At 38.3% G+C, this 14208-nt stretch overlaps 3 protein-coding genes across 6 annotated transcripts; 1 reads left to right on the forward strand and 2 right to left on the reverse strand.

Moving 5' to 3' along the window:
• Nucleotides 1-544: 544 nt before the first annotated feature.
• Nucleotides 545-3600, reverse strand: si:ch73-54f23.2 (uncharacterized). Of its 2 annotated transcripts, none has more exons than XM_039679845.2 (2): nucleotides 3200-3600; nucleotides 545-1932 (listed from the first exon to the last, which is right to left on the reverse strand). In XM_039679845.2, the coding sequence occupies exons 1-2, from the start codon at nucleotides 3494-3496 to the stop codon at nucleotides 676-678; spliced, it is 1554 nt and encodes a 517-aa protein (XP_039535779.2). In that variant the 5' UTR covers nucleotides 3497-3600; the 3' UTR covers nucleotides 545-675. The 2 variants fall into 2 exon arrangements, with proteins under 2 accessions (XP_039535779.2, XP_039535778.2); XM_039679844.2 differs by having other exon boundaries at nucleotides 545-1935.
• A 427-nt stretch (nucleotides 3601-4027) lies between these two features.
• Nucleotides 4028-8597, reverse strand: ino80e (INO80 complex subunit E). Of its 3 annotated transcripts, none has more exons than XM_039679841.2 (8): nucleotides 8138-8597; nucleotides 7982-8052; nucleotides 7830-7882; nucleotides 7672-7744; nucleotides 6565-6682; nucleotides 5708-5806; nucleotides 5304-5512; nucleotides 4028-4103 (listed from the first exon to the last, which is right to left on the reverse strand). In XM_039679841.2, the coding sequence occupies exons 1-7, from the start codon at nucleotides 8216-8218 to the stop codon at nucleotides 5306-5308; spliced, it is 702 nt and encodes a 233-aa protein (XP_039535775.1). In that variant the 5' UTR covers nucleotides 8219-8597; the 3' UTR covers nucleotides 4028-4103; nucleotides 5304-5305. The 3 variants fall into 3 exon arrangements, with proteins under 3 accessions (XP_039535775.1, XP_039535777.1, XP_039535776.1); XM_039679842.2 differs by lacking the exon at nucleotides 4028-4103 and adding an exon at nucleotides 4237-4462; XM_039679843.2 differs by lacking the exon at nucleotides 5708-5806 and having other exon boundaries at nucleotides 8138-8574.
• Nucleotides 8598-10122: 1525 nt separating this feature from the next.
• On the forward strand, nucleotides 10123-13359 carry LOC120484600 (zinc-binding protein A33). The gene is made up of 6 exons (XM_039679879.2): nucleotides 10123-10236; nucleotides 10474-10569; nucleotides 10947-11180; nucleotides 11482-11504; nucleotides 11632-11747; nucleotides 12647-13359. Exons 1-6 carry the CDS (start codon nucleotides 10123-10125, stop codon nucleotides 13207-13209), a joined length of 1146 nt encoding a protein of 381 aa, XP_039535813.2. The 3' UTR covers nucleotides 13210-13359.
• Nucleotides 13360-14208: the final 849 nt, after the last annotated feature.

The following is a 14208-nucleotide window of genomic DNA, read 5'->3' on the forward strand; positions in this document are numbered from 1 at the left end:
CTATAAATGACAGAAAGCATGACTCACACAGAAGTTGTTTTATTGCAGCATATAAACCATGACACAGCAAGGCCTTTGTATGTCAGATTAAATGACATAAACATTTCACACACTTACATCGCTTTTTTGTCACTTAATAAACATTGCTCAACACCTTGAAATGGGATCATCAAATCACCCTGCATTGCACCATTCATTCCTCCATTTAAAGGCAGACAGCAATATAGAGGTTTCATAATTTATATTCACAAGCCATGGTCAATATTTATTGTCAAGTCCACAAGACACTATATAGTGACAGTTGGGTTCTGGCAGTAAAAATCCCATTCAATTTCACCAGGGAATTGATTTTTTAACAATAAGATAGACCTACTTTGAGCTACGAGGTTGCTTATAGATGTTCTTTTGTAAAAACCTTTGGTCAGCATTATTTCAATTTTTTTTTAATTTGTGTTAAAAACTACATTACCCTGATCTCTACTTTTGCTTTAATCAAATTTTGTAATGTTGTGATTTACCTTGTTTGCTTTGTTACAAATCCCAATTGAGAAAAATGAATGGGAAAAATACTTCGAGAACCAACACTGCTGAAAAAGTGGGTGGGAACTCTTGGACTCTATTTGTGGTGTAATATGCAAATAAGGTTTCTAACAGAGGCATTACACACTTTTGAATCTATTCACCAACCACTTCAGATGTCAGCAATTCAGGCATTTGCGATTCAGATGATCCCCCTGAGCTCCCTCCAAAAGCTTCCAGGACATTGGTTATTGTATTCTCCACCAGTCCGCCTATGATGGACACAGCGATGTTTAATAGGTTTCCCACCCCTCTTCCACTTCTCCAGGTAAGTGTTCCAATCCCACTACCTACTGTTGAGACCTGGTGGCCCATTTCAGAGGATACGGTACACAAGTAATCTACCACCTGATCCCCAACTGACCCAAGAACCATCTTGATGATCCTGAACCCATTCCCAACCGTTCCCGTCATGACCCCCAAGGCATCCGACACCAGAGTGCCCGTCCCTATGAATCCATCCTGGAATGCCAGGGCCAGGCTGCTGACTAATGGACTGAGGCAAAAGTAAACCGTGCACACGATTGTTTCTCCTGTCTGGTACAAGGTGCTAAAAATGCATGAAAACCCAGAAGACACTCCTGAGCACAAGTTGTTGACCAAAGTGAAGCTGTCAACAGGCACAGAGGCCAGAACGGCCAGATCTTCCTGAAGAACGTAGGCAACTTGGAAGGGAAAGTTAATGGCCTTGTTTACGATCGGAGAAAAAGGGGCATAAAGGAGAGAGATGGTGGAAGACAGAATGTAGAGAAGAGCCGACTCTGAGCTCTCAGTCTCATTGGTGCTCTCCTCAACGTCCATGTCTGAGCTGAAGGAAGTGTAGCTTGGGGCTTCGCCATTCACATGCTCTATCATGTCCTCGTTATCTGATTCTGGTGTTGCTGCTTCCTGAGTGTTATGTACGCCAATGGGTGTTTTGTTGTCATTCAGTTGCTTTATGAAGAGCGATGTCAGTTCTTTTTCTCTCTGATGTCCCATTTTACCACAACCTCCTGAAAAAAGGCTTGTAACTCCTATCAGCTCCTCTAACTCCTCAATGCTGAGCACTCTCACATCCTCCTCCTTCACTAGCCCAACACTGAAACTACCATCTCCACCTGAAGCAGCACAACACACTGCTGACCACAATAGTTTCCCCCCACACTCGTTAAACCCACCCACACCAATCTGCACATAAATGTCCCCGCTCATCTCTGAACACATCGGTACGAGAGAGCTCTGTGTCAGCTGTGCCGTCAGAGCATCCCATTTCAGGAGAGGGGAGTTTGAGGGAGATGGGGTCATGCTGGTGGTTCCTCTGTAAAGAGCTGGGATGGCCACATGGGAATCCTCATTGATTTCTTCTTTGGCATCCTGCTGATGTGTTGAGAGAGACAGGTACAATGTATAATTACTTGTTCGCAAAAGTATACAATGTATTTCTCCACACTATACCTGCACAACCATGATTTACATCATTTACAGTCCTGTCATTTACAGTAATGTCATTTCAAACCTGTATTTTCTTCTGCAGAACACATGAGAAGGTATTTTGAAGAACGGTGGGGTCAAAACTTCATTGGACCCCACTGACCTTCATTGTATAGCCAAAAACAAAAAAACAAAATTTTCAGAATTTCTTCCCTTTGTGTTCGGCAAAAGAAAGGCGTGGGGTCGAGTAAACAACAACAAAATTTTCCCACCAAGAGTTTGAAAATTGGGAGATTTGTGGTTGACAGGGAGGAATGAGATATTTGTTTTGAGGTGTGACTGAATCATATAACCTGTTCTGAGTCACTTTCATGAATAGCCCATTAATTAAATGCAACCAGACTGTCTAGGGATACTTTACATAGTGTAGTTCTACCTTCATTTTACTATACACTGTATAACTCTATTGCACTGGTCCACAAGTGACCATTGTAAAGAAAAGGTAAATCTTAGAAAAGCTTTATATATGTGTATATTGATGCTGGTTTCATGAAATATTCATGCATGTCATTGCAAAACATTTTACAGCCAGAATTAACGCTGCTTTGTCATAAGGTGGTCCAATTATCTGATATTTTAAGAGACTTCTTGGCATTGACGCGCAAACTAGTCTGCAGCAGGAATCATTCTATGACATCACTTCCTGTTTGTTTACTAATGATTTTGCAGATGAAGCAATTTTGTTCAAATAAAAACAAATAAGTTGTATATTATATATTAAAAATATATTTTATATAATATATTGTGTATGTGTATATTTAGGTATGCAAATACAATTTGGGTATACCTTTAAAACATGCTCATCATAGAAGAGGAGTATTCAAGTCACTGAGTGTATGACATACAATTTAAAAGTGTTGAATGACAAAAATAAGAATCTTATTTTCATATCGACGTTACAAATATGATCCCTGAATTGGTCAAATGTTTCTTTTCCACTTGACTTGACAACCTTGCACATTTGCATGTCAGCAGAAACCGTAATGAACGATCTATAACCTGTGCTTACACTCATTTAGTGCAAAAACTGTGGCTGTGAGATAACAACAGCCTTCACTACTATTCAGCAATGCCTTTTAGCAGATAAGCATGCTCAAGTCTACACAAAGCTCCAATAGAGTACCTAAGGAAGAGAAAAACACAGTCTCACCGTGCTGTGCACTCCCCTGCCCCATCCATTATTCAGACCGAGGTGAAGGGCTGTATAAACGGTGGTCTGGCAGTCGCTGTTATAGAGAGATGCAAAAGGCCGTGCGGTCAGATGTCTGTGACACCTCTGCTCCAAACCCAGCTCAGACAGTGATTGTGGAGGTGTGCCTCTGAAAAAACACTCTTGACACTGGAGAAACCCTGGATCAAGCTCCGTGTGTGTACTTGCCCAGACTACAACACCATTGAACAGCACTGCAGAGATAAACACAGCGAGTCTGGGCAGAGCAAACAGCATGGCCAAAACCCTCGGTACAGCGAAGTGGTACAGAGACTGCAGCTTACAGTGCTGAACTAGCAGCTACACAAAACAAGATCCTGCTAGACTCTCTCTCTCTCTCTCTCTCTCTGTCTCTCTTCAGCAATGCAGAATGAGTCCGGGCACAATCTAACCTTTTTCATCCCTCCCCCTTTCACACTCACTCCCTTTCATCCATCCCTCCCTTTCTAAATCACTCTATCTGACTGCACCTCATTTTAGTATTACTATAATGCACACAAACCAGTACACACACCTCTCACACGCCTTAATGACTACCTGTTTGTCAGCATTCTCCAGCATCCCCAATAGCAAACATGCCATTTTTGTAGCTTACATCATTTTTTATGGACAAAAGAACATTCTGAGAGAAAAAAAAAAAAAACAGGACAAAAATGTTCAGTCATAAATTTGGAATTTCATTTGATAATTCAGAGGTGGTGTATAAAAACAGGTGCTGGTGTACTGATTTAAAAACAGCATAAAGAAAGTAGACAAGACACAGAGGAAAACAGATTTTAAATATTTAATAATAAAAAAACAACAACATAAAAACAAATGTCTTGTTTGCAGTTTCCTTTGGAGCCTGTGTGAAGACAAAAAAAAAACAAGAATTGAATCGTTTATTAAAGTGATACAGAATTGTGTTAATAAACTGTTAGAGATACTGTCGTGTCTAGTTCATGTTCAGCATGGTTAATAATCCCATAGCAACTTGCCTGGACTTGTGTTGATGTGCTCCTGGGTAAAATGGGTGTGGCTCTCTCAATCTCAGTGTGTTTTTCCTCTCTTTGTTATGCTCACTCTCTTTCCTTGCCTTATTGTCTAAATTCTGTCGCACAACTCTAAATTTACTGCACAGGTAATGTACTGCAGCTCAGCAGTCTTAAAAGAATGAGCCTATCCAGTATCCAAGATGAGTCAGGGTTTTTTTGGTAACTCAATCTGTTGCACAACCAAATGCCAACATTAACAACACAGATCCAGATTTCTTAATCACACATCACAAAATTATGGTAACTTGGTCAATCTCCAATTTCCCACATGGGATAAATAGAGTACCTATCAATTTGGAAGGATCTGAATGATCTCTAACAATATAAGATGTGCAGAACGAGTATTCTGGGTGTCCTGCCAACATTTTTGAACACACAAAAATGATCAATTATTATTTTTAGCAATGCTTTTTTATATATATATTTCTTATATTTTCAATTACAATTTAAAACAGAAATGTTACTGTTATAATGTAACTCCATGAATCCATAAACACAATTTTGCTGGAAAGCAATGGCAAATGAAGCAAAAAAATTGTAGTTTTCAACACTGAATACCAAAACTATCATATTTTTAGGGTCAGTAAAATTGTTTTATTTATGTATATATATATATATATATATTTATTAATATTTATTTATATATATATATATATATATATATTCAAATAGAAAACAGTTATTTTATATTGCAGTAACATTTCACAATATTATTTATATTTTTGATCAAATAAATGCAGCCATGGCCCGACTTCTTTTAAAAACATTACAAAATATTATCAACGGTATGTTAGCCAACTAGATAACATTATCATGCCATTCTTATTGTTGAGCCCAGTAAAAGCAACTTGGTTTTGGATAAAATGTTGCAAGATCTTGTCAACAGATCAACAACCATGATACTGGCAGACAAAAAATCAGTTTAAGCTTGATTTAATAATATAATTTATAATATCCATAATGATGAAAAGTCCCCTAGACAGAAAGATGTTTCAGTATTTTTCTATTACCTTCACTCATTGGGTATGTCAATGACGAGCTCTGCCTCATCACCTTCTCCTCGTTCCTCCTCTCCTTGGTCACTATCTCCCTCGCTTTCTCCCTCTTCATCGGCTGCATCCTCACTCAGCATCTGCTGTGGGACCCAGCTGAATGGCCCACTCGCCCCCCCAGCTGCACCACTGCCTGCAGGGTAACTGGACGTGACGTGGCCAACCACCTGAATGAGAGGGAGGAGCAGAGGCATTTTTGTTATTACACTATATTTCAGAAACATGTAACTAAAATGCATGAAGAGAAATGTGTTACTGTAAATGCAAGATTATTAAAAGACGTGACAAACAGTGTAACAATAATGGCCACATGAATCTAGGCCACTGAGTTTCCAGCATCAAACTCTCTGTCCCTCTCTCACCTTCCCTGAACCGTCTTTCCTGTGTTTGGCCAGTTTTGTTTTTCTCTCTGTCTTCACACGCTCAGCAGAGGGAGCCAAATACTCAGGAGGGAAGGGTAACTGCTCACCCACAATCACACACACACGGTACCAAAGAATAAGTCATTCATTCCCCCACACACACCCAGAGTGCCCAGAGAGATGTGTGTGAAGTCCACATAAACCAGGTGAGGTGATAAAAGACAAAAAGAGAGAAAAAAATGAATAAAATGACAAATTAACAGGTGACAAAAACAGAATGTAAAACACTAGCTTAGTTTCCATTTTTATGTGAATTTGGGGATATTGCTTTTTTTTTTTTTTTTTACACTTGATGTGCATAGATACTTTTGCGCTCAATTGAGGTGGATAATTTTTTTATGCATTGAGAAGACTACTAAACTACATGCGTATAAAAAACATTCATGTATAAATGACTTGATGCGCAACCGTGAATTTGCCTCAACAGAGGACGTGATTGGATAACTGGACTAACCAGCAGACAAATTTCATTGCACACCATCTCAAACATTGCTTTGGTCATTCTGAAATGCCTGAGCCAAAATATGTCATCAAAAGGGTTGGGTTGGGTATAATTACCTCCCAGAACTCTCACATTATTGCATGGCATCTGAATGCAAGATAACATGACAGCATTTAATCCGTTTCATCTGTGCGCAAGTAACAACCACAGTGGGTTCACTGATTGCAGCAACTTTCACTTTTATTATTATATTATTATTTAGTTAAATTGGCAACTTTCAATGGAAACATGGCAAATGTGAGTAACTGAAATGTATGAGACCTGTGGAGTGCTCATGGAGGCGTGATGTACTCACAGTGTTGAGGTACTGTGCCGGAGCTGATGACTGGAGAGGAACCGCACCAGAGCGGGACAGGAGTGAGAGATGAGGAGATGAGGACGACGGGACGGGAGGAACTCCAGGACTTCTCCTTCTGAAAAAAATAAATAAATCAATAAAATGATTGAAGAAACAGTGCTATTATAAAAGGATTAAAACATATGAAACAGCAGAAGTGACATGCATTGCACATGTTAGCTTGATAAAATGAGGAATGGCACAAAAATTGGGGCATTAATCATGCCCAAATTTTATTAATTTTAATTTCCATTTTTTCATTTGGTAGAATTATCATTTTTCAAACTATATATTTATTCAAAGCTATTCAAAAGCAAATTGTCTGTCATTGCATATGAGTTACAATAGATATTGTATTGCATATACAGCATACATTCATGTGTTTTTACAAATCTTTTCCTATCGGATGGTTATTTCTTTTAAGCAGCATGTAACTGGCAAATTTTAAAACCCTTGTGTAAGCTCAACGGATAATTGAAAGGTTAATAGGCAGTGCAACAGATTACAAATGCAATGTGCTGCTCACGTAATTCCTGACTGTCGCAAAATTCAAAAGGTATACATCCATAAAATGTCAACAACCCATAAAGGGTATCTATACTAGATTTGCGCACTTTGCCTTAAAAAAAATTTCTCATGTTCCACCAAGGCTGCATTTATTTGAACAAAAATGGTGAAATACTATTACAATTAAAAATGTTTCCTATTTTAATATATTTTCAAATGTTATTTATTCCTGTGATGGCAAAGTAGTTATCAATGTTGAAAACAGCTGTGCTGCTTATTGTTTCTGGGGAAATCGAGAATTTTTTCCCCTGAATTATTTGATAAATAAAAAAAAAAATTATAAGAGCAGCATGTATTGATCAATTCAATTGCTTTAGAATAAAAGCATGAATTTCTTAAAAACAAAATAAGCAAAATCTTACTGAGTCTAAACTTTTGAACGGTATTGTAGACATTTTATTGAAGGAAGAAAAAAAAGAGGGTTAAACTTTACCAGCTACATTTCTAATGTTTTACATCTGTCAAATCCAAACAAAAATCCACTTGCTGTAGACTCACTTTTTCCCTGCATCCCGGTCTCTCTCTCTGGCTCCCTCTCCATCGCTGTCCGAGGAGACTGTAGCATCAGAGTCTGAAAACAAAAAACACTCTCAGCACACAGAATCCCTGGAAGATTCCTAGAAGTAATCAGAGAAGCATTTTCTTTAGAGACCTACCAGAAGACTCTTCGTCCACTCTTTCATACTGCAACAGTCTGTCCAACAGAAAACTGACAAAACAAAAGCATTCAGTTATGTGCATGCATCCGTGGGACAAGCAAATGTGAAGCATTTGATAACTTTAATAAGAAGACTAGGGGTTCTACTACCTTTTGTCTCTTGAAACTTTTAATAGTTTCCTCTGAGCTCTTCTCAGCTCCTCCTGAAAACACTCTTGCTCCTGAACCAATGAATTAAGACAGAGGATTAACAAGCATTTTAAAACGACAAATAAAAAATCGAACACTGAAGAAAACGATACTCACATATACTATAAACTTCAACTTGCGTTTGAGATTTTTATATTTTCTCTTGTAATCCACCTCTACTTCGGCTTGTCCGTTCATTTTATGATACTTCAATGGAACTATACCGTCGTTTTCAGATGGCTTTGCTACTTTATACTGATTCTTGACCGTGACTGTCCAACTGTTTATGTCTATGTTTATCAAGAAAGATTTAAGAGACTCAAAAAGACTTAAATAAACTAGGTTAAGTTACTAACTTTACTCCTCTGTTAGCCACGCTACCGCTACATAACCAACTAACAAGATAAAGAATTAACAAAATATTTACTTGTCGAGTCTAAACAAACAGTACCGATGAAGACAACGACAATGTGTTTTCAACGACAATCGATTATGCCAAACAAAATTATTATAAGACATTTAACAATAAAACACCGATCTCTCGCACGTCGGGTAACGTTACAGTGCTGAACTGCGACGTGCTCTTTGTTTACTTCCGCTTTCAACGTCATACGCACAGGAAATGGGTAATGCAGGCAAATCTCTAATATAATATAATATCTTATAATATCATATAATTCCCATTAATAATATAAACGCATTAAAATGAATTAATTTCATGCATCGAATTTGATTAAAACAAATGTAACTAATTTTATTGTTGTCCAGTAGGGGACCTCATTATGCATCCAAAAATGATTCAAAATAAGTTGTGATATAAAAATATAACGTAAAATAAAACGGTAAAATGCGATAATAATCAGGAGGTATCTAACATCACTTGCTTTTTTTCTTTCCCAGTAATATTGATTTTATCGAAATACAAAGTTATTTTAGTACTTTTATTAGTATTATCATTTTATTATTTAAAAAAACTGTATTGTATTCAATTTAAGATATTGACAATAGTTTCTCTTAGTCCAATACAAATATGACAACAGCTTTTTTCATCATTTTAGTACCATGAGCAAATCTCTTCAGGCCCTTGGTCTCAAAATAATCAGAGAGCCACTGCTCAGTATCATGAAGTTCTAAAATTGGATAATTTTGAAGTGTCTTAAATATGTAGACTGTGCATTTAAAATGATTGCACTCTTCCCTTTTACTGAGTCTGCATCTTAGCCTCAGCAGTCACACACTCAGGACGAGTCCATGAATAATACATTGCCTTGGTTGAGCAGTGAGTGTTCACACACACACACACACACACACACACACACACACACACACACACACACACACAGAGAGAGATGGGGGGGGGAGGGGGGGTGACGACAAGACATTTTTTTTCACCACAAAAGATTTTTTTTCTTGTCATTCACCCCTCAACTATTTCACAGAAATATTTGAAAAATCTTTGTCAGACAGACTGCTCTTTATGAAAGATAATCTCCCTCTGTTTGCACATACAACACAGGCACACACTCACGTTGTCTGCATATTATATATCTTTTGTGCTACACATACAAAATACCGTTGTGTCAGACCCCTTAGCATGAAACATAAGCCCCCCAATAGCCATTCTCTCTATCTTGCTGCCTGTAATAGTCTGCCTCTGTTCTCTGACTTTGGCTCTTGTTGCAGACAGAAATAGAAAATCTCTTCCCTCACTTCCATAAATTGCTCATGCTGTGCAGCGAGACAGCTGTGGACCCCACAATACCTCCCTCTGCTTTTCTTCCCCTGAGTAGATATTCTATTATGTGAAGTCAAATTATGCCTCAAGCCATTAAAGATATTAACTACACATATTTTTAGCTTACATAGCTCCGTGCAAATTTAGTTGGTCATGTTCTGGTCACCTCCGGTCTCTGACCAATCAGTCTGTGGCCCTCCTTTGATATATTACCCTCATATTGCCTTTGTCATACCTCTCTCTCTCTCTCTCTCTCTCTCTCTCTCTCTCTCTCTCTCTCTCTCTCTCTCTCTCTCTCTCTCTCTCTCTCTAAAACTCTAACACACACCTATCACTCAGTTTGATTTAACCCCTCTCTCACACACATATGAGATCCCAGAGCTCTGTCTGCTTTGTTCTGACAAGGAAAACTGGAATGCACACAAATCACATGAAGGACACAAACAATAACTTTAGCAACTCCCTCCTTGCCGCCCAAAAGGTAAGAATAAAATGTTACCTTAGTATGTGGTAGGTGAAACACACAGTGTGGATTGTTTTTATTTCTGGAGGTTTAAACGTGCTTAAACTTGTTATTTTGGACTCTCTGAAAAGAATAAAAAGAAAATATGTTGTTAAAGAAGTAATTACATTTTGAGTTAATGCACAAACTGAATCAATCTAAATATTGTATTTACTGAATGAGCTTGTTACACTACAAAGTGGCTTTGTGTTTCAGGAGAAGCTTATTCAGGCGATTAAAAAAATTAAACATGAAATTGATGAATGTTACGAAGCTGAGAAAGACGCCTTTGTGGACGCTGTGGGGGTCGAGGTACGGATTGATTTACTTTTGTAATACATATGTGTGACTGAATGAGTATTAATAGTCTTTCCTAGAATACACTGACTGACGCATGGAAAGAAAACTCTAAAATATTTAAGTAGGCCTGTGAGAAAATCATTATCATAATAAACTCACCTCTTCTAAAAAAGTTACATATATATTCATGTATAAAGAACTGTTTACACTGTAAAAACTTTCTGCAACCCCATGGTACCAGGACCCCATTTTGAGAATTTGACAATTTCTGGTATTAAATTTGAGTACTAACTTCAATAAATTACTGTCAGCCTGCTCATTTTCCCAAAGCTAAGTTATTAGTCTCTCTTCCTCTGAGTCATTAATGTCTCATTTACTGTCTCTCACAGAACAGATTTGAAGAGATAGAGCGTGAAATCCGAGCAGAGTTTCAAAACCTCCATCGTTTCCTAGATGAGGAGGAGGAGACGGACCTGGAACGACTGAAGAAGGAAAGGGAGAGACGAGTGAAGATCTTAAAAGAGAGAGAGAAAAAGATTGGCATGCAGGGTAGAGATCTAGAGAAAGCCATCGAGACACTGAATTGCAAACTGCGGGAGGATGACAGTCCCAAACTTCTGAAGGTGGATTTCCATTTTAAATTGCATGAACTGACAGCCTATAAGCAGTGAAAGATGCAAGTTGTTTGGTGTTTTGACATCATCTAGATTTACCACATCACATATTTACTTTCATAGAACTTTAGTTCATGCAGTGCAATAGACACCCACAGAACATAGAAGCCATTTGGCACTGTTCAGATCAAGTGCCCAAACAATCACATGATTGAAAGAGTGAGGAATCTGAAGTGCTGACTGCTGTATTCAGGCAGGCTTTGAATCTGCAGGTTCATACTCTAAGCACTATATTCTTTTACCTATTTAGGAAATCAAAGAGCTTCTGAAAAGGCAAGTGTCTTTTCTATTTATATTATTCTAAATAACATAGCATTATTCATTGTTGTTAGTTTTCTCATTTTTTTTCAAACTGGTCCTCATCTACCTTCTTTCTTGTTTATCTGTCCTTATTTATTAGATGTGAGGTGAATTTCATTCGGCCTGCCCCAATAGACTGCGAACTCCTCTCTGGTCAGTTTGTGGGGCCCATACAGTATCGGATCTGGAAACACATGAAAACAGCACTTTACCCAAGTACTAAATATTTAATAATATTACATTATTTTATTGCTTACTCAAAAGCGAAACATCTCATTAAAGTGGTGGAAATTTTGATTCATCCCAGTGAATCGAATCTTTTAACTATTACTTTAGTGACTATAGTATTTACATCGCCAGCAGGTGGCGGCAGGTGAGTTTTTGTTTTATGATTGATATTAATATAATTTATTCAGGTGATTCATTAAAAATTGGATATGTCCAAAATCGGACACTCTCTGAAGCAGGTTATTTTTAATAAGTAGCCTAGTTACTTTGTAAACACTAAAAAGGTAAGTTCTATATAAAAATGAATGTGTGCAGTAGGCTACAAATGTGATCCGAGCATAGGCTACTACATTCGCCATGTTGTCGCTGTCATGTGACCATCGTCAGTTTTGTCATGATGCATGATACTACCATTCTCAAATCCTCTCCTGTGGCTTCATGGGATAGTAAAGTGTCCAACATACAGTTGAGTATCTCATCGGAAGTAGCTTACTCTTTTATGAGTAACTGAATTCGGATGCAATTGTCACATGCTGTTTTTAGCCTACTAGGGAAGTATGCAATTTCAGAAGCAGCCAGAGTGTTCATTCAAGCCTTGTTCAGAAATCACTGACTTGTTTAGTAGGTTTATCCATTTAAACGCTCCTTTAAAATGCTCGAAAGCTATGATATAGTCAGTCTTTGAAAGTTGGAAAGCATTCACACGCTTCAAAGGACAAAAAGTCAGTTCATCGAAGACAGTGTTCAAAACACTGAATCATTCACAAACGAAACACCACCACTTTATGCTAATAGATACAATGTGTGTTACATTATATGTTAATTGTACACATCACTGATTACTATTCTGAATTCTGTTATACTCTATAATTCATCTTCATACACAGACATATCCCCGTTGACTTTTGACCCTGAAACGGCACATCCCCTCTTGACCTTATCTGCTGAGGGGACGTCAGTGATTTTCAGTGAGGACAAGGTGCTGCCCAAGGAGAACCCAGAGGACAGGAACCCGAAGCGCTTCCACTACTACTATTGCGTGATGGGCTCAGAAGGCTTCACCAATGGCAGTCATTACTGGGAGGTAGAGGTGAAGGGCAAGACCGCCTGGCGAGTGGGGGTGGCCAGAGCAGACGTGAACCGTGGGGAAATGGACTCTTCCTCCACGTTAAATGGACTGTGGACGCTGTCTCTGAAAAATGGCTCAATCACGGCCTGCACCCACCCAAAGCCCACACAGGTGCTCTTGTATGCCCTCCCCATCCGCATCGGTGTATTCCTGGACTGTGAAAATGAGGAAGTGTCTTTCTACAACGCTGTCACCATGACGCCACTCTTCTCCTTCTACATGGGCACTGTTCATTTGCCGCTCTATCCATTCTACAACCCATGTGACTCAGATGAAGGAAAGAACTGCGCTCCTCTTTCCATCTTCCATCCATCACTCTGAGGGTTTGACATAGGAGATAGATGTTTGTTTTTCCACCTTTACTGCTGACAGTTTGAAATCTGAATTCTGGTCACCACTCAGCTTGTATATCTAGAGCAGTTTTTGCTGTGTTGTTTTGTATAAACTGATACAATAAACAGTGCCATGAGAGAGTGAATTCGGACAATTAATTAAAATAATGTTCTGTTGATTGGCAGGAATTCATTTGGCATGATGCTCACAGTGCATGAATATTCTGTAGTGGCAAGCCATTGCGTGCATTATGGGATTGAATGACTGCAGTTGTTAATTATGTCATTATTTACTTGTTCCAAAACGGAATGCAAATATGGTTTGACATCATGATGTTGGAGATCCTTGAAAACCAATGAAAGCCTTTTATTGATGTCCAGCCTGCATCATTGGCACTTTATGTGGTTTGAGAGACACAGACATATGGACAACATGTATAGGGGTTTTTGTCCTTTTTTTAAGCTTGACAGGCTGCTGTCACAATATCAATGCATTATAACAATATAACCATGATTATCTAATCTCAGAAGCTAACCAGTGTTGCGGTTTGGTTAGAGCTTAGTACTTTAATTGGAGACTGCCTAGAAATACAATGATAGCAATGATATGATATGAATGATAGCAAGATTCTCACAGCAAGAAGGTCTCTGTTTCAAATCCTAAGCCCAAGGATGCCTTTCTGTATGGAGTTTGCATGTTCTTCCTGTGACGCTTGGTATTTTGGTTTCCCCTCAAAGGCAGATTACGTGAAATAAGTTTAAATGTGTGTGTTAGCACTGTGATGGACTGACCATCTGTTTAGGGTGGTCCATAATGCTGAGGAGGCTCCAGCATCCCAGTGACTTTACATATGACAATTGGCTTAGAGAATGGATGAAGTTTGGAATTTCATTAGGGTGAGTAAATAATGACAAAATTTTGATGTATTTGTACACACTTTATTAATAAAATATGTGCACGTTATCATGCAAACTGTGTGCAAATCAT

This window comes from Pimephales promelas, chromosome 12 (assembly GCF_988280905.1).
Source record: "Pimephales promelas chromosome 12, fPimPro1.hap1.1, whole genome shotgun sequence".
NCBI classification, from domain to species: Eukaryota; Metazoa; Chordata; class Actinopteri; order Cypriniformes; family Leuciscidae; genus Pimephales; species Pimephales promelas.

What these genes read in the sequence shown, in the direction of transcription:
- si:ch73-54f23.2 (XM_039679844.2), bottom strand. Translation starts at nt 3,496, where the DNA reads ATGCTGTTTGCTCTGCCCAGACTCGCTGTGTTTATCTCTGCAGTGCTG. An exon ending in GCAGGGGAGTGCACAGCACG is followed by an intron (nt 1,936 to 3,199) that starts GTGAGACTGTGT and finishes TCAACACATCAG; the next exon opens with CAGGATGCCAAAGAAGAAAT.
- ino80e (XM_039679841.2), bottom strand. Translation starts at nt 8,218, where the DNA reads ATGAACGGACAAGCCGAAGTAGAGGTGGATTACAAGAGAAAATATAAA. An exon ending in AGTGGACGAAGAGTCTTCTG is followed by an intron (nt 7,745 to 7,829) that starts GTAGGTCTCTAA and finishes TTTTGTTTTCAG; the next exon opens with ACTCTGATGCTACAGTCTCC. An exon ending in GACCGGGATGCAGGGAAAAA is followed by an intron (nt 6,683 to 7,671) that starts GTGAGTCTACAG and finishes TATTTTTTTCAG; the next exon opens with AAGGAGAAGTCCTGGAGTTC.
- LOC120484600 (XM_039679879.2), top strand. Translation starts at nt 10,123, where the DNA reads ATGAGATCCCAGAGCTCTGTCTGCTTTGTTCTGACAAGGAAAACTGGA. An exon ending in TGGACGCTGTGGGGGTCGAG is followed by an intron (nt 10,570 to 10,946) that starts GTACGGATTGAT and finishes TGTCTCTCACAG; the next exon opens with AACAGATTTGAAGAGATAGA. An exon ending in ACAGTCCCAAACTTCTGAAG is followed by an intron (nt 11,181 to 11,481) that starts GTGGATTTCCAT and finishes TTACCTATTTAG; the next exon opens with GAAATCAAAGAGCTTCTGAA.